The sequence below is a fragment of the Lampetra planeri genome, chromosome 11 (genome assembly GCF_965212315.1).
Source record: "Lampetra planeri chromosome 11, kcLamPlan1.2.h2, whole genome shotgun sequence".
NCBI lineage: Eukaryota > Metazoa > Chordata > Hyperoartia > Petromyzontiformes > Petromyzontidae > Lampetra > Lampetra planeri.
The window spans coordinates 138,338-165,482 of record NC_136117.1 but is presented as its reverse complement, the minus strand read 5'-3'; the positions used below and the strand labels follow the sequence as shown (position 1 = coordinate 165,482).

The following is a 27,145-nucleotide window of genomic DNA, read 5'->3' as shown; positions in this document are numbered from 1 at the left end:
GTCCGATGCTACGGCGCTGCGGGCATTGCCCGCCATGCTGGACGACGATGCGCTCGCGGCCTTCAGGGCTGCACGGAAGTCGGACCGCTCCACGCTGAAGGATGCGCTGGGTTTGTTGGCCAGGGTCTACGGGCCTCCCTCTACATGCCGCCATCAGTTCTACGCAAGACGGAAAGCGGCCACGGAGACCGCGCTGGCCTATCGCACGGCGTTGCTGGCTCTTGCTGATGCTGCGTTCCCTCGGATGGACGAGGAGGGCCAAGACGCGATGGTTTTGGAGCAGCTGCTCAAGTTGGCGCAGGACCTGGGGGTCCCTATCAACACAGCTGACGAGATTGATATTTCTTCTTTGAGAGTCGCCACGAGTATTCAAGCGCACGAGGCCCTACAACGGAAGCAAGGCGTTGGTTGCAACGCTGCTGTCGTCGCAGCCCCGGGTTTGGTGGTCGCCGAACCCCAAGTCGTCAGCCCACGAGAGGAGGCGTTCGCCACGGGACGACCAGGGGACTGGAGGCCGGGGGCCCGGTCGCCTCTGCGATCGGGCCGAAAGTCGGAGCAACCAAGATCTACTCCGACCCTCGTCACGTGCTATAACTGCGGCCTCCGGGGCCACGTGGCGTCCGGGTGCCGCGCTCCGCGGCAGCGCGCCATGGGAGCTCGGCTGGACGACGACCGAGAGCCCAAGTCATCTCTACAATCCCCGGCAAGTCGCGGCACCTCACACGCTCGGCCTGTTTATTCGGCACACATGGGACGCCGCGTTGCGGCGGAGGAGGGCCGGTTAAGGTTCGGGGATTCGGTTCGGCGAGGGGGGTTCGGCCGGGACCAGGGAGACATTGAATGGGCGGAATTGGGGCATAGAATTGTGGCTGCTTCGGCGGGTTCGTCCGTTGTTACGGGATCTATTGATGGGGTTGAGATTAGGGTGTTAGTGGACACGGGGGCATCGGCAACTATTATATCGGACCTCATTTATAATATTCTTCCAGTCCAATGTCGTCCGCTGCTTCCAGTGGATGTGCCATTTTACGCCGCTAATGGGGGATCGTTGGGCATTATCGGTCAGGTTAGGGCGTCCATTTGCATTGGAGATATCAAATTGTCGGGGCCCGTTTTCGTTTCGTCTTCTTTGGCAGTTCCGTGTCTTTTGGGCACTGACTTTTTGGCTAAAATGCCCATTAAAATTCTTATCGATCAACGATGCATTGAACTGCCATCGGGTCGCCGGATTTCATTTTTGACGGGCCCTACTGACATTCGGACGGCGTGCGCTACGATACAAGCGGTGGCGACGCAGACAGTGCAAGTGCCCCCGGGTTCACAGATGTTGATTCCCCTCCGGTTGCGGAAACCATGGGTGAGGGAGGCTTCGGGACAGAGTATGCTTTTGGGTCCTTCTAACAAGGCTGTCGGGGGTCTTGATTTATCGGTGGCTCACACTTTGGTGCGGGCTGACAGGGATCCGTTTGTGATGGTTTTGAACGCGGGGTCGCGACCAGCTGTCATTCCGCAGGGCACCGTGCTGGCTCACGCGGCGCAGGTCCCTGGGGATGATGGGTTGGTTGCGCAGGTGGGCTCGAGCCCCGCGCGGAACGTTGAGCCAAGGGAAGACCTTGAGTGGGTCCATTCGTTATGTGCCGCCTCGGACGATTTGTCGGCGGCGCAGTTGGGTGCGCTGCGCGAGTTGCTCATTGAATTCTCTGATGTATTCAGTAAACATAAGTATGACATTGGGTGCACGGATTTGTTGCACCATCACATTGAAACGGGCGATGCGGCGCCGGTCAGGCTAAATCCCTTCCGACTGAGTCCCGTGGAGAAGGAACATGTTCAGTCGGCTGTTAACGATATGCTAGAAGCCGATATTATTTCGCCCTCCTCTAGCCCGTGGGGAGCGCCTATTGTGCTGGTTAAGAAGCAGGACGGGTCCCTGCGATTCTGCGTTGATTTCCGTCGCCTGAATAAGATCTCTGTGGCTGACGCGTATCCGCTCCCCAGGATGGATGAGTCCCTCGATGCATTGTCTGGTGCGCGATATTTTTCGACTCTTGATTTGTTATCGGGGTTTTGGCAGTTGCCGCTCGACGAAGAGTCGAAACCTAAGACAGCATTTCGGACTCCAGGGGGGCTGTTCCAGTTTAACCGGTTACCCATGGGACTTCACTCCTCTCCAGCGACGTTTCAGCGACTTATGGAGCTGGTTTTGTCGGGCTTGCAGTGGGATACATGCTTGATTTATATGGACGATGTCATTGTTTTCAGTAAAACGTTTGAGGAACACCTCCGGCGATTGAGAGGGGTGTTCTTGCGAATGCGATCGGCTAAGTTGAAATTTAAACCGGCCAAATGTCACCTCCTTCGTAGGTCCGTTAGATACTTGGGTCACATTGTCGATTCTTCGGGGATCTCCACCGATCCCGCGAAGACGGATTGTGTCGGTTCGTGGCCGACACCTACGTCCGTTTCCGACGTGCGTAGTTTCATCGGGTTTGCTTCTTATTATCGGCGGTTCGTTGAGCACTTCGCCACTATTGCAAAACCCTTGCACGCTCTAACGGCGAAGGGAGTGAAGTTCAAATGGGGACCGGAGGAGGAGGCCGCGTTTCGCTCCCTCCGGGACGCCTTGGTGGGTGCCCCACCCTTGTGTTATCCCGATTTTGCCAGTCCCTTTTTGCTGGACACGGATGCTAGCAACACGGGCATTGGGGGGGTGCTATCCCAAGTCGTTGGGGGTGTCGAAAGAGTTGTCGCCTACGGTAGTAGGGTGTTGTCTCCGGCGGAGCAGCGCTACTGTGTCACCCGTCGCGAGCTGCTTGCCATTGTTTTTTTTGTGCAGCAGTTTAGGCCATATCTTTATGGTCGTCACTTTACAGTCCGAACGGACCACGCGGCGCTACAGTATTCATTGAGGGTCGCCCAGCCCTCGGGCCAGTTGTCGCGTTGGTTGGAAGTCCTCCAGGACTATCAGTTTACGACTACGTACCGTAAGGGGTTGCGACACACGAATGCCGATTGCTTGTCGCGGTTGTTGCCTTGTGATGAATGCGCGTGTTTGTCGGGATCGGCGCGCTGTAAACCGACGCTTGCGGGGGAGATGGGGGCACTGGCTGCGACAGCGGGCGCACCGATCGGGGATGATTCCACTGCCTCTCAGGGTCGGGACTCGCTGCTCTCGCTGTCGCTCAGCGAATGGGGCCGCCTCCAGATGGCGGACAGCTCGCTGCTAGCATTGCGCCGCAAGGTTGGGGGTCCCGAGGGGGACCAGGAGCGTACCGGCTCCTATGTACTTGAGCGGGGCGTGTTATTGAAATGGGACAGTTTGTCCCGGCGGAACGCACTCGTGGTGCCTTCCGCTGTGAGGTGGAGGGTTGTCTTGGCGGCACACGAACGCCTCTTGCACTTGGGAGTTAACAAGACGCTTGCCCTGCTTCAGCGTGACTATTACTGGCCGGGAATGGGAAGTGATGTGGTGCATATTCTGAAGGGGTGCGTTGAGTGCGCCAGGCGTAAACCACCGGCCGTGGCAGCTAATCCACCGCTGCAATCTATTCAGGTCTCGCGTACCAACGAGCTCGTTGCACTCGATATTTTGGGGCCCTTCCCAGTCACACCGAGAGGGAATAAATATTTGTTAGTGGGGGTCGAATACTTTACCCGATGGCCTATGGCGTGGCCTCTCGCTAACCAGTCGGCAGCGGCTGTGACGGATGCCTTCGTCCAGGGCTATGTCCTGGACAAGGGGGCTCCCGAACGCCTGCTGACCGACCAAGGTAAAAATTTTTCGAGTAAATTGTTGCAAGAGGTGTGCGATCTGTTGGGTACCAAGAAGGTGCGTACCTCCCCGTACCACCCGCAGACTGACGGGATGGTGGAGAGACTCCACAAAACCTTGACTTCCATGCTGTGCCAGCAGGTGTGCGAGGCACATGTAGATTGGGACCTGCAGGTCCCGGGAGTCCTTGCTGCGTATAGAATGGCCCCCCATGCAGCTACGGGGTTTTCCCCATTCTATTTGATGTACGGTCGGGAAGCTGACCCGCCAATAGAAACGCAACTTGGCCTGTCCGCTCCACGAACTAATTCTAATTTGGCAGAACATATTAAGTTTAATATTCACAAGCTGACAGAGGCGAGGGAGGCCGCGCGGCTTAATTCGCGGGCTCGCCAAATTGCTAATGAACGGTTGCGGGCACGGAAGGTGTCCATGCACGAATGGAAACCAGGTGACAGGGCCTGGCTGCATTGCCCTCAGGCACCCTTGGCTACGTCGCCTAAATTGTTGAGACCGTGGAGGGGACCCGTGGAGGTCGTGCGCGTTGCACGGCCCCAGTGCGTTCAGATAAAGTGGGGAAAGCGCCGGTGGTACGTTCACCCCTCCCGACTGAAACCGTTCTCGCCTCCATATGGCCTCCCCTTGTGTCGTGATGGCCGGGCGTGTGACGTGACCGGCGACCCAGAGGGGGAAATGTCTCTGCCTGATCCACACGTATTTTCGCCTGATCTGCTCCCAGGTGTCTCGGAACTGACAGCTGCCGATCACCGGCGGCCGGATCCCCGCGGCGGGGCCGGCCCTTTCAGGCCCGTTCCGCGCCGTCTGGAGCAGCCGGAACCGCCGGACGGTCGTCAGTGTCCCGCCCCATACGATGGACCAGCCAGACGGACTCGCGCCAGGTCGTGCTACTTTGCATGACCTGCCTCGTGAGGAGTCGGGGCAGTTGGAGCGCCTCGTCACTGCGTGTAGTCGCAGGGACGTGGGGCGCGTTCGTTTCGAATTTGCTCGTATCGTGTTATTGTTGACTTTTCGGGTTCATTGTCAATCTGTACATAGTTATTCTTGTTGTTGTTGTTGTTGTGTTATGTTACGGGGCACACTCGGGGGGTTACGGGGTTTTTTTTGTTGGTTGTCGTTTTATCGTCGCGGTTGGTTGTTGTTAGCAGCCGGGCCGGCTGCGAGCTATGTGGGAGGGGGTGATGTAGTGGTGATACGCGCTGGGTGTATATGTCGTGTGCCAGCGCGTATGTACGGGTGTGTGTGTGGTGACGCGCGCTGACGGGGAGGAGCAGGCGTCAGTGCGCGGGTGGGGGTAGTGCTGCTGATTGGCTGTGTGCCGGTGACGCGCCCAGAGGGAGTGATCGGGTAGCAGCGCGGTGTGATTGGTCGGGGAGTGGAAACACGCGCTGAGCGGAACCGGATCGTAGGGATAGCGCGTGGGGATTGGGTAACTGAGGAGCGGTGCCGACGTTGAGGTCCGCATCCGCTCCGTCTCCCGGGAAGAAGGGGTATATAAGGTGATGCACAGAGGAGCAGGGGCAGAAGTGGAACCATCTAAGAATGAAGACGAGGGTGCAGAGATAGAGCCCGGAGAGGAGAGTAATGGAGAGTAATGGAGAGTAATGGAGAGTAATGGAGAGTAGAGGAGAGTAAGGTATAAGTGTGTAGCCAGCGAGAGGGAACGGTCTACACGAGCTGAGTAATGTATAGTGTGTAGCCAGCGAGAGAGAACGGTCTACACGAGCTGAGTAATGTATAGTGTGTAGCCAGCGAGAGAGAACGGTCTACACGAGCTGAGTAATGTATAGTGTGTAGCCAGCGAGAGAGAACGGTCTACACGAGCTGAGTGATGTATAGTGTGTAGCCAGCGAGAGAGAACGGTCTACACGAGCCGAGTATGCATACGGTGTAGCCAGCGAGAGAGGAAGGTCTACACGAGCCGAGTATGCATACGGTGTAGCCAGAGAGAGAGATGCAAAGTCTACACGAGGCGAGTGGAGAGTGTAGCAGAGGCGCAGAGTCTACACGAGGCGAGAGAGGAGTGTAGCCGAGGCGCGGAGTCTACACGAGGCACAGAGAGCCGGCAGCACAGAATCCAGAGTCAAGAGAAGCGCATTGTGAAGAAGAGAGGCCACGCGTTGTATTGTTACAAGTCAAGATTTAATAAAAGAAGTGTGTTCCCGTCAAGGAGTTTCCTGCCGTCATTTTCCAATACTTCACATGTATAAGACGAGTGAGTTGTGTGCATGAACACAACGGGGTGGTGACATGGCCCAACAGGAGCGTGTCCGCTGCTTGTTTCAAAAGGTTTGCGGTTTGAATCTGGCAGGCCGCCCTGGTTACTCATTTGAGTTTATTAATCATATAAATAGTCTGATCTCCGATAACGCATAGTTTTCATAACGCGAATTTTATGTAATGCAATGAATATATTAGAGAACACATTTTTACAATGCGGAAGCGAATTGGAGATAACGCGATTGAGTGAATGGAACTACTTTGCACGAGTAGGAATAAGTGGTTGTACAGCTACCTCGGCGAAGCATTATCGCACAAGGCGGAATGCTGCTGGATGCTTCTAGATGCTATCCACGCACCTCAGTGTTTGTTCGGCCTGCGTACGCATCTCACGTGTTATCGCTGACTGTGCTTTATCCTATGTTATATTATCTATTATAATGCCATTTTTCCATAACACGGTGTTCTGCAGGAACGCAACTACCACGTTATAGGAAAATAGACTGTATACGCTATCTGCTTCACAGTGGACGTTAAATATCCCCTCAAACAATTTGAAATGAGGTCATTGTGTGCTGGCAAGTCATGGTTCAAATTTGGGAAATGACCCACAAATTACTCAATTGAGATACCCATAGGAACATCGCCCTCTACCGGCAGACTAATATCTTCTTGCTGGTCGGTGCGGAGTCCTCTTGTGCCACACGGGGACAGCTGCTGCTGGTGATGCCTTTTTCAATTTGCTGAGATGTGATGCAAATTGATAAAAAAGGACTTGTGCCTTCCAAAAGGTATCTATTTGATGTTTGAATATCTTAACATCTGTTTTATTGCCAGAAAGGGTAAAACCTATTCTTATGTTTCATCATTGTTGATCCTGGCAAAAATGTCCTGTAGATATTAATGCTCGACCAGAGATATACGTGTTCTGATACTTGCATTGTCCTTGTACTGTGTACCTTTTGGTGTTCTCTGGTCTAAAACTGCTCAGACAAGGCCAATCAGTTTCAAGGACAAAGAATATATTATCAGAGCATGTTTGTTTGCATGTTTTGCCACAAGTATTTGTGGTTAATATAGACTTGATCCCTTGCAAAAGGTATCTATTTGGTGTTGGAATATCTAAAAACCTCCTGGTGTATTGCCAGAAAGGGTAAAACCTATGATTATTTTTCATTATTTTTGATACTGGGCAAAAAGGTCCCATAGATATGATGCAAGTTGCTTACTGCTTGTAAAGCGCTCTGAGTCACCCCGGTGTGAAGGGGGCACTCTATTAATAATAAACCAGTGTTGCAGTGTGCTACGCTGTACTGCTTGATGCGCTGACATACTTGCTGTAAGGCTTCAGCGCGCAGCAGCGTTTCTGCTAGGACACTCTCCAACTCTGCCAGCTGCTTCCGCTCAACACCAAGCAGCACGTCCACTTCATCTGGACCCTACAGTTCCAGCCAGACCAAGAGAAGAGTTCATACAGTACATGCATTCAGTGAGCTCCCAGCACTCTGAGTACCAGTGTACATGGTAGGGTTGTTAAACAGTAACCAATAAGCCTGCAACCATTTTCAGAATCAAGTACCACTATGGGAACCTCATTTGCCAGTAAAAATATGATAATTGTTTTTTTACCCTTCTACCTGGCAACAAAAAAGGTGTCAGTTTTGTTGCCAGATAGAAGGGTAAAAAACCAATTATCAATAAAGTATCAGTTCTGAAAGTCAGGGAGTGGTTATCGTTTCCAGTCGGGTTATTGGTATGAAGAGATGGGCGCACCCAAACTTTACCCACCACACGCAGTCTGCCCTTGGACTGTGCTGTACAACATTTACATTACTGGCTGGGCAGAGGCAGTAGGGGGGGGGAATTCGAGAGACTTGCACCGTTGTTTCAACTGCCATAGAAACAAACTGGTGACCTTAGGATCATCGCAAATCCAGTGTGCTAACCAATACACTGTGGCAAATCACCCACACGCTCACTCACCGAGCTACACGCTCACCTGTACACACATTCACTCAGGACCGCAGCTCACAACACTTCTCTTTCTGCTTCTTCTCTTTTACTGACCCCATGCATAAAACATCAAGGTGCCTTACAATGGGGGGGGGGGGGGGGTAAGAAGTGGCTAAGTTAAAATTCGAGATGCTTTCTTAAAAGATAAATATTTTTAGGGGGGACCTGAAGGCCAAACTGAACTAGACTCCCTGACCAACTTTGACAGAGAGTTCCAAAGTCCAATGGCCACCGAAGCAAAATCCCGGTCGCCCATGGACCACTTTGAGCTTTCTTCTCGCGACACAGAGATCTAAATCAGCGATTCTGATGATGCAATTTACATGAAAGTGACGCTTCACAGTGGACGTTACAATTCCCGCTGATGGCATTACTACTATAATAGCCCAGAAATGTGTGTAATGCATGTGACGTCACTCCACATACCCCCTCCCTCGTCATTAATAATAAAATAATCATGAGCGGGTGGATTTTTACACTCACGCGGAAGACCGAGTGGAAAGATAGTTTTTTCGCAAAGTTGCTTCAAATATGACGTTTCTTTACAGAAACTAATAAATAAATATACGCAGCAGTGCTAAATCCGTACGTGACGTCACTGCAAAAGAGACACCCCCCCCTCATTCATAATCATGAGCGGATGGATTTTTACATTCCCGCAGGTTGATTGGAAATAATTTGTTTTACGCAAATTAACTTTAAATTTGACGTTTCTTTATTGAAATGTAATCAAATCAATATTTATACGCAGCAACAAAGTGTATTTGGTGTCTTTTTTATTTCTTCAGCACTTGAAACAAAAGGTAAGTCTAATTTTTGCTTCTAAATTATTATAAAAGTAGCCTATAGCCCGTCCAAGGACGGGTGTATTGCAGTTAATCTGAAATATTCAATCGAAAATAAAGACCCGCTCATGATTATTAATGAGGGGGTGGGGCCAGGGTCCACATGAGTGACGTCATCATGCCATGATTATTGATGAAGGGGGGAGCTCCATGTGGAGTGACGGAATCCGCTCATGATTATTGATCAGGGGGGGGAACTCCATGTGGAATGACATCATCCGCTCTTGATTATTAATGAGGGGGTGGGTGGCGTGGTCCACATCAGTGACGTCATCCGCTCATGATTATTAATTAGGGAGTTTGTGTCCCGCGCGTGACGTCACTCCACATCCCGCACCCCCCGTCATTAAGGTAGAGCAGAATTATTATTTGTTGCAAATTCGCTTTAAGTTTCACGTTTCTTTATTTAAAATGAATCAAATAAATAATTCTACGCGGCAACAAATTGGATTTGGGGTCTATATTTTTTCCTAAGATAAGTCTAATTTATGCTTCTACATTTTGGTTAAATAGACATTTCTCGGTGATTTTCCAGATATTGTATTGCAATCCAATTTATTTGCACCCCAGTGACCGAAAGCAGAAAATAATAAAGTATCAGAGCAGTGCATTAGAACAAATTGAAGGTCAGTTATATACAGTGCTACAGTGAAATGCAGTGAAGTGCTTTATGACATAATTTCGTACAAGATTCACTGACATTCAATTAACACAAGATACAATTATACTCTGCTAATTTTTTTTGTAAATATTACAGCTTCCGTCCTAGGATGGGCAAAAAAGCTAGTTTGATAAGAGTAGGCCAATGTGTGTTGCTGTCACGGTTCAAATTTTCCAAATTCACAAATGACCGACAAATTTCTCAATTGGCATTCCACAAAGCAACATCACAAGATGTAGCTACTGCAGACTACTGTATGTGCTGTACTGTGCCTTCGTGATAGCCTTGCGCTGTAAGCCTTGCGATTTTACGCCTCCCCCTTTTATATCGTTTAGAAAATATGTTGTCACTTCATTATCAACACCACCGCTACCCGACTAGCGTTGCCTCAACCCACACTCATGTTGCTGACAGCATCGTCCGCCCTTTCTCGTAACCGTCGCCTCTCAACCTTCACCTCCACCTAACCCTGTACACAAACTACTTTGCATCGCGCATAAAGAAATGTTCTGTACTGTGGAGTACAATATACTAATTACGCATGATATTTTAGTGATTTTATTTTCATAATGTACTGCTAATAATAATGTTTTAACGTTTACTGCCGAAACTAGTATTGAGTGTAGTATTTTTAGTAATTGAATGTAATGTTGCGGATACGTCTAGGATGAAGATGCACGCATTAACACGGCTTCAGCATTGTTTAGTCCTCGTGGCAAAATTGCGTTGATTTACGTCGTTTCGGTATTCATTGTCGCACATTTAAGGAAAGCATCCCCGACATAAACCGGGGTATTACTGTCAACTAAATGATTATTATTCAAGACTTACCACCTCACGTGTAGGTCGTCGCGATCGCATGCTAGAAGCTTGCACATTTGCCTGTTTTTCATTACGAACGTGTCCCAAGGCCTTGTTCAGATCACCTTGAGTGTGGGCCAAGGCAACTGCGTGCACGGACAGTGACCCACACTCGGCGCGGAGACGTGCCACCACCCCACGCACCTCGCGGCTGTACAGGTACATGTGGCGCACACTCACATTCACCTCCACCTGTCAGGAGGACAGAAACAAGAGTTAGGGACAAAGACATTTTTATTATTGTTACACTTCCTGACCCAGAAAATCCTAAGTCTCAAGAATATTTTAACGAGGGTCATGCCATTTTTTTGGCAGCAGGAGGGGATGATGATTGCATGTGTCATCCGAATTCAGCAATTTTGCAAGTAATTTCCAGCATTGGGATGGATGAGCAATACATGTTCAATTGGAAGGGGTTTTTTATTTTATGGGAGGAAATCCATGTGTAGTGAGTCCAACTGAGTTGCAGAAGTTCTTCTTCAGATGCAACGCAGTGCATCGCACGCCATGCTCTGCTAGAGCCGGCATCACTCTGCAACACACACGATGCTGTCCGGCACCATACCATACAGTGACATCTCCAATGTCACTCACTACGCATGTGTAGAGTAGTATGACGACATGACATCATGAGCGCTGTGAGGCGCAATGACGTCATGTCACGGGAAATACTTAAGGGGGACCCCGTGGCGAAAGCGGGGTCGTTGTGGGAGCCCGGGTTGGTGAGCGTCTTAAGAAGGTCTCTCCTGCTCGTGACCGGACGGTGTTGGCTGATCCCCCGTCCGGGTTCTACGAGTAGGAGAGCCGAAGATACAGCCAGGGGTAGGGCTCAGAGAAGTCTGCAAGAGCCGGTTAAGATTACGTGGGGTGCTGCACTCCTCGGTCGGGTGGTGTTGGATAAGCCCCCATCCCAACTCGAGTGAGAGGCCAAGAGATAGCCCAGAGCCTGACGTCCGCGTCAAGGACTGAGTGTAGGGACACCTACCTCTGGTGTGTTTTGTTACCCGTGTTAATAAACCGGCGCAAGCCTTTACTAAGAGTTCAGTCTACGAGTCGTCCATGTACAGCAGGTGGAGAACATAGACTCCTCAATTAAGCCCACAAATCAACTATGCATCATAACGCTGGCCGTGGAAACCTAAGTTTATGAATAAAATAATTGACGTGGCTCAGCGGTAGTGCATTTGCCACTTGTTGCAGAGGTTTGCGGATCTATTCCGACAGGCCGTCCTGGTTAATACTGAGATGTACGAGCCGTAAAATAAACGCCATCGGCTTCACAGGGGACATCGAATATCCCGTTTAACACGTAGGCTTTCACGACAAATATCATCCATAAGAGGTTTATTTAGTTAGATCGTGTAAATATATGTGTCGTTAAAATCCGCCACCACCCGACACAGCCAACTAGTAAGGGTTGTAATGTAAACAGAACATGCCAATTTGTCACTAGTACAGCACACTGGTGTGTTGGAGAGCCAAGCCACAAAATTTACAATCTGAGTACGATGTTTTGCCAGTAATTACAACTAGCTTCATCAGGCGACAGACAGATTTGTGGAGAAGTCCACCTGTTTTGTTCCTTATATGGAGGCGTAGATGTGGTGACCACACTTCACACTCTTGCGCAAAATGCAGGGGGGGCGATTAATGAGTCAACGTACATTATGCATGTGCATTATACGAGCCCTTTTATCTTGTCCTTCCAGTCCATTGTGTGTATTAAAATAGCCGTATCAATGACAATACTATATTCTATCAAAAAAAATAAAAAATATATTTTGAAACAATCTTTTTTATATGTTATGTTTCGGCTTGGGTCTAATTGTCAACGCTCAACTTACGTTGGCTGTAATTGACCACGGTCCCTTACGTTATGGCAAGCCTCGTGGCCACTTCCTGGAGTTGTGGAGTTCTGCCATTACTCATACTGTACATTTCATTAAAGCGTGTTTAAAAAAAAGTATTTTAAAATATTACTTATTCAAAAGAAGGTTTAGCATCTGTATTATTAGTGCTGTTACCAATACCTCAATGAAGCCCTCATATATTGCTCATACATGTGCAATAATACAGGTCGACGACAAGCGACTGTGTTCATTCAGACGCTGTCTTTCCGACAGACCTGTTCTTCACCTGAGGACGGCTGCTTGCGTTGTGGCCGAAACGTCGTGAGAATTGTATTTTATTATGTTTTATTTTTATTATTTTATTATTTCCCTTCTACGTGACTTTACCGAAAGAACCAAGAAGAAGCGACTGTGTCTCCATCTGTTTATTTCTTCGTTATATGGACAGCTCACGTTCCGCTCTCTCGGACGTTCCGCGGCAAGTCGCGTGAGCTGGCGTCCCGCTCTCACGCCGTTCTCTCGCTCTCGGCGCGTCGCGTGAGCTGGCGTCCCGCTTCCCCGCTCCCGCGCACCGCTGGCAGACGGCGCGCTGGGAGCCGTCTCCGCGTCGCCACGTGGCCGATGGCTCACGGAGACCCGCGACGTAGTCCAGCTTCCAGCTCTCACCAACTGACCTCGAGCCCCTTCCGGCTCTCCATTATATCCCCTTCCCGCGTCACCCAGACTCTGCCCTTCACCACACCCCTTGAGAACTTTCCAGATAATACCACCCCCTAGCGCCCGCGGGCTCCACCCTTGAACCCTTTACCCGATGGCTCGTGTCGCCTGGATGGCTTAGGGGCTGGGGCGGCTGGGGCGGCGAAGCCCAAGCCTACGCTCGCATTACACATGTAAGAATTAAAGCTGTTGGGAATGCATCCCCATATATACAATTGTCTAATGAACTCCTTTATGCGCCGATTTTATTAGTGGCCACTTCTCCAGCATACACATTTTGAGCGCTAAGTGAGGTCTGCCTGTACAATAATTTTCACTATTATTATTCAAGCACACAAATACCTCTCTAGACGTGGGCAGCATGGCTCGACCTCTGGTCTTGCTCCGTGAATTGCCGGCATTCTCGCAGACGCCCCATGCCTCACTGCATGCAGCTAAAGACATGGCTGTACTCTCCAATTGCTGTCAAATGAGAAGAGAGTTTAAGACACCATGAAGCACTTTTCATGACACTGCAACACCACCACACCATCTTGACTAGTTGTACCGTGTCAATGACCACATATGCCAATGTAATTTATATACAGTGAGGGAACACAGTATTTGATCCCCTGCTGATTTTTTACGTTTGCCCACTGACAAAGAAATGATCAGTCTATAATTTTAATGGTAGGTTGATTTGAACAGTGAGAGATAGAATAACAACAAAGAAATCCAGAAAAACCCATGTCAAAAATGTTATAAATTGATTGCATTTTAATGAGGGAGATAAGTATTTGACCCCCTCTCAATCAGAACGATTTCTGGATCCCAGGTGTCTTTTATACAGGTAACAAGCTGAGATTAGGAGCAAACTCTTAAAGGGAGTGCTCCTAATCTGAGCTTGTTACCTGTATAAAAGACACCTGTTCACAGAAGAAATCAATCAATCAGATTCCAAACTCTCCACCATGGCCAAGACCAAAAAGCTCTCCAAAAATGTCAGGGACAAGATTGTAGACCTACACAAGGCTGGAATGGGCTACAAGTCCATCGCCAAGCAGCTTGGTGAGAAGGTGACAACAGTTGGTGCGATTATTCGCAAATGGAAGAAACACAAAAGAACTGTCAATCTCCCTCGGCCTGGGGCTCCATGCAAGATCTCACCTCGTGGAGTTGCAATGATCATGAGAACGGTGAGGAATCAGCCCAGAAATACATGGGAGAATCTTGTCAATGATCTCAAGGCAACTGGGACCATAGACACCAAGAAAACAGTTGGTAACACAGTACGCCGTAAAGGACTGAAATCCTGCAGCGCCCGCAAGATCCCCCTGCTCAAGAAAGCACATATACATACCCGTCTGAAGTTTGTCAATGATTCAGAGGACAACTGGGTGAAAGTGTTGTGGTCAGATGAGACCAAAATGGAGCTCTTTGGCATCGACTCAACTCCCGTGTTTGGAGGAGGAATGCTGCCTATGACCCCAAGAACACCATCCCCACCGTCAAACATGGAGGTGGAAACATTATGCTTTGGGGGTGTTTTTCTGCTAAGGGGACAGGACAACTTCACCGCATCAAAGGGACGATGGACGGGGCCATGTACCATCAAATCATGGGTGAGAACCTCCTTCTCTCAGCCAGGGCATTGAAAATGGGTCGTGGATGGGTATTCCAGCAAGACAATGACCCAAAACACACGGCCAAGGCAACAAAGGAGTGGCTCAAGAAGAAACACATTCAGGTCCTGGAGTGGCCTAGTCAGTATCCAGACCTTAATCCAATAGAAAATCTGTGGAGGGAGCTGAAGGTTCGAGTTGCCAAACGTCAGCCTCGAAACCTTAATGACTTGGAGAAGATCTGCAAAGAGGAGTGGGACAAAATCCCTCCTGAGATGTGTGCAAATCTGGTGGTCAACTACAAGAAACGTCTGACCTCTGTGATTGCCAACAAGGGTTTCGCCACCAAGTACTAAGTCATGTTTTTCAGAGGGGTCAAATACTTATTTCCCTCATTGAAATGCAAATCAATTTATACAATTTTTGATATGCGTTTTAATGGATTTTGTTGTTGTTATTCTGTCTCTCACTGTTCAAATAAACCTACCATAAAAATTATAGACTGATCATTTCTTTGTCAGTGGGCAAACGTACAAAATCAGCAGGGGATCAAATACTTTTTTCCCTCACAGTATGTAAAACTGCTCAATTATTTACAACTAGCCTTTAGCCCGTCCAAGGACGGGTGTATTGTAGTTAATCTGAAACTTGCAAGTGAAAAGCAGACCGCGACGTGATATTCATTGCATTAATGCGTGTGCAATTTGTAAGGGCGCAGTGACACAGACCTATTTCATTTTAAGGTTATAATCCCTTGTTCATCATAACGTCATTTTTACTTTGATGTCTCAATAGCATTACAGAGATTGCTTGACTTGAGGGTTTTGCCTTTGTAGTGAGGTTTGTAAGTTAACGCTGAGGAGGGGGGAGGAGGCACCTCGGCCCCCCATGTGGAGTGACGTCAGCCGCTAATTATTATGAATGGGGGGAGGTGTCCATTTGGAGGACGTCACCTTATGATTATTAATTAGGGGGGCTGTTCGATGTGGAGTGACGTCACCTGCTCATGATTATTAATTAGGGGGGTGCGTGCTCCATGTGGAAGGATGTCATCTGCTCATGATTATTAATGAGGGGGACTGTTCGATGTGGAGTGACGTCACTTACGCATGATTACACTATGTGTAACACAATTTTTGTCCCTGGGTAGTAAGTGTTATTTTTTAATTGCTTCTGCCTAAAAAGTATAGAAAATGGCTATTATTCCCCACAAACTTTGGTTTTGTGACCAGGACAGTGATATTTAGAAATGTACCTATTTTCAATGAGAAAACGGGAGAATTTGTGTCTTTTCGTTCACATAAAGTCAGAAAAAAAAACATATGAATCTAAATTAACATGTATTTATACTAAAGTAATACAAAAATTATTACAAAAGATTTAGAAGTGAGTAGTTTTTCGAGATTTACAATTATACTGTAAATTACTTTCATGAATCAGCCCCCAAATGTAGCCTCCCATCATGTTCTAATTATACTGTCCTTGGTAGCGGCGTTAAAAGTCCAGTATATCCTGGTGGAAGCGCTCGCCCATTTCCTCCGAGTGCGCTGCCATATTCTCCTTGAATTTATCAAGATGAGCATCAAGGAAATGGACTTTGAGGGATATCTTACAGCCCATTGTGCCATCGTTCTTCACCAGAGTCTCAACCAGCTCCACATAGTTTTCGGCCTTGTGATTTCCCAGGAAGCCCCGAACGACTGCGACAAAGCTGTTCCAAGCCGCTTTCTCCTTACTTGTGAGCTTCTTGGGGAATTCATTGCACTCCAGGATCTTCTTTATCTGTGATTCGACGAAAACACCGGCTTTGACCTTTGCCTCAGACAGCTTCGGGAAGTACAGTGGAACCTCGGTATACAACCGCTTTGGAATACGTCGAATTTGGTATACGTTGTATACGTATAAAAATATATATCTTGGGATACGACGTCTTGCTTGGGATACGACGCCTTTGCTAAAACTTGTGTGGGTCGGGATGAGTCACCGCGTACAGTACCCGCGTATGCCCCGTTCACGACTGAAACAAAGCGAGAGTGGTGGGGTAGCGGGGGGAGGCGGGGGACGTAGAGAGGGGGGGGATGTAGAGAGGGGCGGGGGACGTGGGGGGCTGCCCCCATGGAGGGCCCCAGGTCGAGGCGCGTGCTACTTGCGGGGTTGAGGCACGCCACGTGGCCAGCGCAGCTGGCAGCAGCGCAGTCACGTGGCTTCTGTATGCATTTTAGTAATTAGTGTCTAAATTATTTTATACAACCCCATTAATGTATAATATGCCATATAAAATATTATTTATTTTCCTCTGGAACGGATTATTTCCTTCCCTTTATTTCTTATGGGAAAAATTCGTTTGGTATACGTCATTTTCGGTATAAGTCCTACCTTCTGGAACGAATTAACGACGTATACCGAGGTTCCACTGTAGTCTTGAAGGCACTTGAAGGCTGCCGACTCCTTATCTACAGCTCTGACAAATTGTTCCATAAGGCCCACTTTGATGTACCGTGGTGGCATCAGCACCTTCCGGGGGTCCACCAGTGGCTCCCACTTGACGTTGTTCCTCCCCACAGAGAACTCGGTCCGCTGTGGCCAGTCCCGCCTGTGGTAGTGCGCCTTGGTGTCCCTGTTGTCCCAAAGGCAAAAATAGCAGGGAACTTGGTAAAACCGCCTTGGAGACCTTTCAGGAATGCCACCATTTTTAAGTTTACGATGACCTCCCTGCCATACTCATCATACTTCAAGGCATCCAGCAAGGTCTTGATGCTGTTGTAATCCTCTTTGAGGTGCACCGAGCGAGCCAGGGGAAGAGACGGGTACTTATTACCATTACGGAGCAGCAAGGCTTTGAGGCTCCTGGATGAGCTATCAATGAAGAGGCGCCACTTATTCTGGTTACAGGCGATTCCGATTGCCTCGAACAGACTGGTCACATTGTGGCAGAAGCAGAGCCCATCTTGACGGGTGAAGAAGCTGCAAAAAGGGTGGTAACGCTTCTTCTGATCTGCGACTTGCACACTTGCATCCAACCAGTTTCACTGCTTGAGCCGAGACATCAAAAGCTCAGCATTGGACTTGGTGAGACCAAGATCTCTGATCAAGTCGTTGAGGTCTTTTTGGTTTCTCTCCTCGGCTCCACCTCTGAAAATGTCATCTGGATCTACGTCTTCCTCGCTCTCTGACTTGCATTGAAAATTGTAAAACATTTTAAAATAAAAAAGTTTTACAATTTTTTATATTTTATAATATAAAATTCCGAGCAACAATTGTCCATCTTACATTCCATAGTTTTTTTGCATTGCTGGCAGGTGAAATGAGGTGCCCAGGGTTTGTCTTGATCCCCGACAGGCATGCCGAAATATCGTAAATATGCCTTGTGGGCCTCACATATCTTAGCAGATGCTTCAACAGAGTACTTTTTCGCTCTTGTATTGATAAATTGGCCGCAGACATAGCAAAATGCGTCTGCCGGATGCTTGCAGCCGCTTAATGCCATCTCAGAAAAATGCAGATATGTATCCACTTCGGCAGCTGGAACTAAACTGAAATGGTGGGCTTAAGGCCCCTGTATTTATACTAGTATTTATATTACTGGAAAGTTCTAGAAAGTTCTCGAAGTTACTCCAAGTTTACTCCGCACTTAATCTATTTGGAATGCTCAATGAAAATAGGTACATTTAAAAATATCACTGTCCTGGTCACAAAAGCGAAGTTTTTGGGGGGAATAGCCATTTTCTGTACTTTTGAGGCATACGCAATTAGAAAATAACACTTACGACCCAGGGACAATATTTCTTCCAGTGTTATTAGTAAGGGGCAGGGGGAGTACTCCATATTGAGTGACGTTACCCATTTTTGATTATTAATGAGGGGAAATGGCGGAGCCAGGATTTTCAGGTAGGGGTGGCAACTCCTCCAGCAATGAAAAATGATAGTTGTTAGTAAGTAAGGACTTGTCCCTTGCTTTTTATTCGACGCATGTGCGGCGATGTGTGCAGCCATCAATCGAGGGTCGAATTCGAACTGTGTGTGATCGGCATCGCGCTCACTTAAGATATGCCTTCAGGGAAGTCGTGTACTGTATACGCAACTGCGCACAATTCTGTGAGTCACTTATAACTGCTTTGACGTTACTTATTGCCAATTATGGACTCAGACTATTGTCCTATCATCTCATAGAGTCCCTGGCACGTAATAGTATGCTACACAGTGGCAGTGGGGGTCGCAAAATGCCGATTTATTACTAATATTGGGGCGGGCACGTGCCACCCCACCCCCCACTAGCTCCGCCAGTAAGGAGGGGTGGGGGGTCCATTTGGAGGACGTCACCTGCTCATGAATATTAATGAGGCGGGCTGGTCGATGTGGAGTGAGGTCACGAGCGTTAAGGACAGACATTCCTGGGTGGTTATTTACAATAGTTATTTTGGTTAGACTACATAACAAACTAGCCAAGATTATGTCATAAGACTCTCCAAAAAAGTGAATTGTCATGTCCACAAGCATTTAACGTGCTAATTATTGTTGTTTGAGCTCATTGGTACATCAGTAAACTTGGTTAATATAAAAAATAAAATTACGTAGAGGGACAGATATTTGAAGGAGACATTGCTTATTTATTATTACTGTACTTATATTCTGCACAACGATGCTACAAATAATTTTGTCTGGTATGCATAACATTCTCCACATGTAGAGCCACTTATAAAGTGCTATATAGTGCTATATTAGTAGTAATGTACATGTGGAGTATGATAATTAGCTGTACACATATACAATATTATATAGTATACTAAATAAAATAATTAATACTGTATCGTCATTGTGAAAAATGTAAGTCCAATAATAATCCAATAATCCGCATTCCTGTGGGGGATCAAATCGTGGGTCCTGTAACCTGCGGTACACCGCGGAGAGTCGTTAAACAATCCCCGTGAAAACATGTTTGCGCTGACGTATATGCTATGGATTATGGGATGAATTAACTGCACAAATGCATTAATTACATGAAATAAAATCACAATTTTTTTTATTACGCGTTTTCTAAAACCCAAATGGTGCAACATCTTCCATGTGCATAATAGAGGTTTTTTGCAAGATATGGGCACTGACAGGCAACTGCTGAAGACCATCATTAGCAGGAAGTGTTACTACCTAGGCCACATTGCCCGAAACGACCACAAATACCAGCTATTAAAGCTAATCCTGGAAGGAAAAATCGAAGGGAAAAAACGACCAGGACGGCCAAAAACGACATGGCTCAGTAACATCAAAACATGGCTACAATTAACAACAGCACAAACTCTACACGCCGTGCTAGACCGGGACCAATATCATCGTGAAGTCGCACACGCCGTTAGGCAGCACTAAAGAAGAAGAAGAAGGGTTAGATCGCGTAAATACATAAATGTGTCGTTAAACCCGCCACCACCCGACACAGCAAAGTAGTAAGGGTTGTCACGTAAACAGAACATACCAATACGTCACGAGTACATCACACCAGTTTGTTGGAGAGCCAAGCCACAACGTTGACAATCTGAGTACGACGTTTCCCAAAAACCTATATTATGAATTATATTGGTCGCGAAAGCCTACGTGTTAAATGTTTCATGTGGGTCTATATTAGAAGATGTCCTTGCATTACACCGTATTGGCGGTACACCGCTGGTGCGCGGTACAGTATCATAACCAAAAATTTGGAATACATTTTTATTTTCCCGCAATTCACAACCCCGGTCAGAAAATATTGCGTCTGTGCGTCAAAATCAATCGGAAGACCAATGTTATGAGCAGCTGAACACAAAGCTTCACAGTCTGTTGCCGTATAGCAGCACAAGTCTGATTGCGATTGACTGGCTCCGTGTTCCAAAGGCAAGATTTGACTCCTCGTGCCCTAGACTTGGTCGGACGGTTCTTCGAATAATTTCCGGAATCATTGCTCGTTGGACGGTGGTATTAAAATATTATAGGACTCAGGGTGTCATCACATGTTCGAATGGGGAAAGTAGCTACTGAATCTAAGTGCAACTTGTGATGGAGAGTTCTGCAGCTCACTCAAGGGGCAACAGCGACATCGTCAGACTACTTCATGAGGACCACCGTTATCTTAATTTGGAGCTTTCGTGACTGCAGGAATTACTCTTTGGTTCTTTCGGTAAAGTCACGTATAAAGATAAAATAATAAATTAAATAATAGCATACAGGTATAAATGAAATAGCAACAAAAATCTAACCAGAAAACTATAGACAGACATATAAGCAGACAGATATGACCAAGATACATAGAGAGAGAGAGTAACACATAGGCACAGAGAGGGAGATCGTCTCTGTGGCGAGGCCTTAAATCAGGGGTCCTAAAACTACAGCCCGCGGGCCACATGCGGCCCGCCGAGGACATTTATCCGGCCCATGGTCACTAATTGGGCTGCGCTTGTGAACACTAATTGGGCTGCGCTGGTGAGCACTAATTGGGCTGCGCTGGTGAGCACTCATTGGGCTGCGGTGGTGGGCACTGATTGGGCTGCGGTGGCGAGCACTGATTTGGCTGCGCTGGTGAGTACTGATTGAGCTGCGGCGGTGGGCACTGATTGAGCTGCGGCGGTGGGCACTCATTGGGCTGCGCTGGTGAATGGTTCAATGGGCCAATTGACTGGACTTGCCCCCCAGGCCTAAGGCTGCCAGCCCTCCCCTGGCTGCGCTTGACTGGCTCTCCCTCCCTCAGCTCCCTCACTTGCCCCTCGGCTCCACTCCCAGTGATATTCCTGTGTGCTGGGGATGTACTGCGATCTGTGAACAAAACTGCAGGTGTAATTAACTTTTTAATGGCACCCGCACCAGTGTGAGCCTGGGGTAAAAGCGGAGTTCCCCCAATCAGACTGCATTGATGGGCAGTGCAGTCTGTATGTCTCTGTGTGGGCAAAGTTATTGCTGGTATATTGTTTTTGTAGCGCTGTATATATATATTGGTATTTTACTAATAGCAATTTTGACTCCCTAGGAAACAATGATGTCAAGAAAAAAAAAATTGACTCGGAGTGTAGGATATTCAAAGAACAGTGGACTTATGATTACTTTTTCATGCAGTACAAGGAAAGAGCTGTGTGTCTGATATGCCAGAATATAGTGTCTGTGTTCAAAGAATACAATTTACGTCAACACTATGAAACTCAACATAAAGATAAATATGATTGTTTGGTCGGAGAAGTGAGAAAAGATAAAATATTAAAACTGAAAAATACATTAACAACTCAGCAAAATACTTTTGTGAAGCAGAAGCAGCTAAATATTTCATCACTGCGAGCAAGTTTTCAAGTTGCCAAGCTAATAGCGTGCACTGGCAGACCATTCGTGGAGGGAGAATTTGTTAAAGAATGCCTTCTTTCTGTTGCCAAAGAGATGTGTCCAGAGAAGGCCGATTTATTTAGTACAGTGAGTCTTTCAGGACCTACAATTACACGGAGGATTGAAGAAATGGGAAACAATTTGCATCAGCATTTGCAAAACTCCACAAAAAAACTTTCCTATTTTTCCTTGGCACTCGACGAAAGCAATGATGTTCGTGATTCTGCACAACTTCTAATTTTTATTCGTGGGACGAATGACTATTTCGAAGTCACAGAAGAGCTTGCTCCACTGCAAAGCATCAAAGGAACAACTACAGGAGAGGATATCTATGAAAAGGTTTGCCAAACTGTGAATGGTTTGGAGCTGAATTGGGCTAAACTAGCCAGTGTGACAACTGATGGTGCTCCTAGCATGGTGGGGTCTAAGAAAGGAGTAATTGCTCGCATTAACCAAGAGATGGACAAACATAACCATTTTCATCCAATAGCCATACACTGCCTCATCCACCAATAAGCGCTGTGTAGTAAATCACTGAAGTGGGACTCTGTTATGAAAATTGTGGTATCTTGTGTTAACTTCATTAGAGCTCATGCACTAAACCACAGACAATTTCAGGAATTTCTGTCTGAACTAAATGTTGACTATGAAGATATTCTGTACCACACAGAAGTCCGTTGGCTGAGTCGAGGGAGAGTTTTGAAACGTTTCTATGACTTACTTCCACAGATTACAGCTTTTCTGCTTTCAAAAAACAAAGAAGTACCAGAGCTCAATGATGCAGAATGGAAATGGCACCTTGCCTTTCTGACAGATGTAACAGAGCTACTCAACAGTTTCAATGTGCAACTTCAAGGAAAGGGGAAGCTCCTCTGTGATATGCAATCACATGTCAAAGCAATTGAAGTAAAATTAGGCCTCCTCATCAAACAAGTTAAGGAGGAAAACTTCTGCCATCTCCCCACAACTCAAAATCTGTTAGCGGAAAAACCATTGGTTGCAATTCCCAAACAAAACATGTGTGGATTCACTGGAAAAATTGCAAAAGGAGTTCCAATTTAAATTTAAAGAGCTTCATCTCCATGAACAGGACATACAGCTTTTCCGTAACCCATTTTCTATTGACATTGAAAATGTGGATACAATTTACCAAATGGAACTGGCTGAACTGCAGAATTGTGACTCTCTGAAAGACGCATTCAAGTCAAGCAGCCTTCATAATTTCTATGCATCTCTCCCCTCTGAGACATATCCTCATCTCAGGAACCATGCACTCAAAATGGCAACCATCTTTGGCAGCACTTATGTCTGTGAACAGACTTTTTCCAGAATGAAACATTTGAAATCTCCAACCAGATCTAGACTAACGGATGCACACTTGCATCCCTTGTTACGACTAGCAGTGACAAATATGGAACCGGACATTGACCATCTCATTAGCCAAAAGCAGGCCCATAGTCACCATTGAAATACTGGCAAGTTTGTTGATTTAACTTTACTTGTTCTTCATTTTAAATATTGTATTTGTTCCCGTTTTGTTTCTTCACTTCAAAATAAGATATATGCAGTGTGCATAGGAATTTGTTCATAGTTTTTTTTAACTATAGTCCGGCCCTCCAACGGTCTGAGGGACAGTGAACTGGCCCCCTGTTTAAAAAGTTTGAGGACCCCTGCCTTAAATAGACAGAGGGGGGCGGGGGCGGAGAGAGGGAGGGGTTAGAGAAAAAATTAACATGTCAATGAGTACGGCGATGCGTGGTAAAGTACGCAAGCTTGAACATTAGGAGAGAGGGAGAAAGAACACACTAAATTAAATAACTTAGCAAAATATCGAAATGTTATGTAATACAACACAGAGAGTCGGTCAACACACAATTACCACATAGCCTGGTCGATTACGTATTTCAAAGATTGCTAAGTTAGAATTTAAGTGTGAAATATCCAAAGAGAGACAAAACATAAAACAAGAGGAACTGAGACACACAGGCAGAGCAGAACATAAGAAGGACAAAAAACGAGTGGAGACAGAAAAAGTACACTAAATACACCGGTAGAGAGAGAAAACAAAAAACCCAGAGAGAGAAAAAGATCAACTTGAAACTTCCCCGTAGAAGTGGTTAAATCTTAATTTGGAGCTTTCGTGACTGCAGGAATTACTCTTTGGTTCTTTTGGTAAAGTCACGTATAAAGATAAAATAATAAATTAAATAACAGCATACGACGTTTCTCTAACCCCTCCCTCTCTCCGCCCCCGCCCCCCTCTGTCTATTTAAGGCCTCACCACAGAGACGATCTCCCTCTCTGTGCCTGTGTTACTCTATGTATCTTGGTGATATCTGTCTGCTTATATGTCTGTCTATAGTTTTCTGGTTAGATTTTTGTTGCTATTTCATTTATACCTGTATGCTATTATTTAATTTATTATTTTATCTTTATACGTGACTTTACCGAAAGAACCAAAGAGTGACCACCGTTATGTTATGCTGTACCGGTGTTGTATCGCCAATGCGTACATTATTTATGATACTTGATATCCAAGTAAATACATGCTAAATACTTCCTACCGGATCGCGTGAGCACAGCTAGTCTATACTGATACAAACCCAAAAGACGACATTGCTGGATTACGGAAGCAAATCGCGAATCACCAATCCCCGAATTACAGGGATTCGTAGATTACCACATCGCGAATTATTGGATTTCTGCTGTAACAAAAGACATTACGCCTCCTGCACATATATATGTCCCTCTACGTACAAAACAACTATGTATATCGACCTTTTGGGAGCGCATCTCAGACAGCATGGGTTCAACGCAAGCAAACTCTGGACCTGTTTTGACATTCAGTGTCTCCATCAGCAGTCCGATTTGGAAGAAACCACAGCTGAAACTTTCTAAATGGTTAGTCGCAATTTCCACTGTCGACGAGTGCTCATTTGCGTGTCGCGTATTTACAGGTGTCGAGGTTGACCCGATTCGAACAGAGCGTCCATTCGCCAATCAACATCTGGTAGCACGCAAAAAAGATCCTCCATGTCGTCTTAACAGACTGTCGGGGCAAGTGCTGGTAGCGAGCAGCACCCACGAAGGCCACACGAGGGGGCGAGGGGCGGGCGAGGGGGCGGGCGGGCGGCCAACACCACGCGCGACCGCGTTTGTCTCCCAGTGGCGATGTTTCTACACACCGTACCAGGTTCTTACATTGAAACCGAGTCGACCTAGGAGAGGCCCAGGACCGCTAACCACGACGCTACCCCTCCCCACGCACACACAATTCTGGCTCTGACTGATGCGGGACGCTCGCTGCCCGTGGTGATCTCGTGTCGCACCGCGTGTGTGGACGCGCTGGCGAGATGGTAGCTACGTCGCTTGGTATACAGGAGGTCGTCGGTTCTATCCCAACCCCGACTTCGGCTGTATATTTTGAGTTTGCGTGTCTCTCTCTCCCCCCGTGTTCGCGTGGATTTTTTTCCGGGTTTTCCCCTCCACATTAAGAATCAACGCGCGTTTGGCTGCTATAAATTTACACGCGATGATACGCCACTTCCGTTGAGGTATAATGTGGTAGTCAGGTCGATTCTGAAAAAGAGCTATAATACAGCTCAGTGTGGAGCCTTAGCTGGTAAAATATAAAAATACTGAATATAGTTTTGAATAGTTTTAGTTGACTGTTACCTGCGCCGCTTTCTCCACTCGCCACGCGCGTCCCCTCGTCTCCCCGGCAACCAACCGCGCGGCGACGTCACGCACCGAGTCCCGATCAATGGGCGAGCGGCGTCTCACACAGCGCCTTGCCACCACCCCCCCAGCAGGTTGCGCGCACTACTTTTGTAACATTGAATGCGACTTTGGAGTTAACGTAAATTGTAATTCGATATGACTCAACTGAATATTTTCAAACTCTGAGAACGTCCTTTAAAAACATTTGAGCGTATGACAAGATCACTTCATTTTTTGTCCCGGGGAGACATCGATTAACAACACTTGAATCGATTCGAAGCGGACGACAATTGATTTCCAAGAGAGCTGCCGTTCGCCACTCAGTAGTGGTGACGTCACCACAGCGCTTGTGCCAGGCTAGGTGCATCTTACGCCTACATGTACTCATCTTCTTGGTTCTTTCGGTAAAGTCACGTAGAATGGAAATAATAAAAATAAAACATAATAAAATAATTCTCACGACGTTTCGGCCACAACGCAAGCAGCTGTCCTCAAATGAAGAACAGGACTGTCATTTCCCATAAATGCTAAATTCCTCTTGATATCTTCTTGGTTCTTTCGGTAAAGTCACGTAGAAAGGAAGTAATAAAATAATAAAAATAAAACATAATAAAATAATTCTCACGACGTTTCGGCCACAACGCAAGCAGCCGTCCTCAGGTGAAAACCAGGTCTGTCGAGGCGACAGCGTCTGAATGAAACAGCACACGTGCTTGGAGACTATATATAAGCTGGATTGGAAGGGGGGGAAAGGGCGCCTTGACAAAATAATATGCATATCAAGAGGAATGTAGCATATTTATGGGAAATGCAGGTATGTGATTAGTACTACTTATGCCCATACATTATGCAGGATTAGCTGCATCAAAGGGAGGGGATCTGGGAAATGCAGGTATGTGATTAGTACTACTTATGCCCGTGCATTATGCAGGATTAGCAGCATCAAAGGGAGGGGAAGTGTTAATAGTATGTAGCTGCAGTAACTAAAACCACCACGTAAACAACTAAAATGTAAACTACATAGTATCATCAGTATGCTAAATATACTCTACAATAAGCTGAAAAAATATATAATATGCTTCCATCTAAACTTTATTCTCTTACATCACACGAGTCTACACCGTACTATATACTGCCATAGACAAACCCAACATTAAATTATATACTGTATTGCTATAAACCATATACATTGTAATATTACACTATGTATTATTCTACCCACCCTAATGTATATCATACTGCTGTATATTCACTATACAATTACGATACTATATATTGCTTTGTACATTGTATTAAGCATATACATTTTTCTATTTGTTATTATACACTGTACCATTGACCGTCGTGTGAAAGATACTAAGAGAAAGCAACGAAATATGTCAATGGGAGAGTATGGGTAGGGAAACTTGCAGCGGAGCAAAGAATCCATTCCCTGCGGAGAATACAATGCCAGTGAGTGGAACGCGGTCTGAAAGTCACCGTAAACGTGAACACAATCAGTTAAGATCCGAAATGGTTTATTACGTCCTTCCAAT

The 27,145-nt window shown here is 46.8% G+C and overlaps 1 protein-coding gene across 2 annotated transcripts in view; it reads right to left on the bottom strand.

The window, feature by feature from the left end:
- LOC144721174 (tektin-like protein 1) overlaps positions 1-25,645 on the bottom strand; it is a 54,032-nt gene extending 28,387 nt beyond the window's left edge. The window contains exons 1-4 of one of the 2 annotated variants that reach the window (XM_078598559.1): positions 25,566-25,645; positions 13,300-13,419; positions 10,361-10,582; positions 7,345-7,449 (exon numbers count right to left, since the gene is read on the bottom strand). In XM_078598559.1, the coding sequence (XP_078454685.1) occupies positions 7,345-7,449; positions 10,361-10,582; positions 13,300-13,401 (429 nt within the window). In that variant the 5' untranslated portion in view covers positions 13,402-13,419; positions 25,566-25,645. Of the gene's footprint in view, positions 1-7,344; positions 7,450-10,360; positions 10,583-13,299; positions 13,420-17,072; positions 17,257-25,565 lie in introns of those variants that run through there. The other variant, XM_078598560.1, reaches the window with a different exon arrangement.
- Between the last annotated feature and the right edge of the window lie 1,500 nt (positions 25,646-27,145).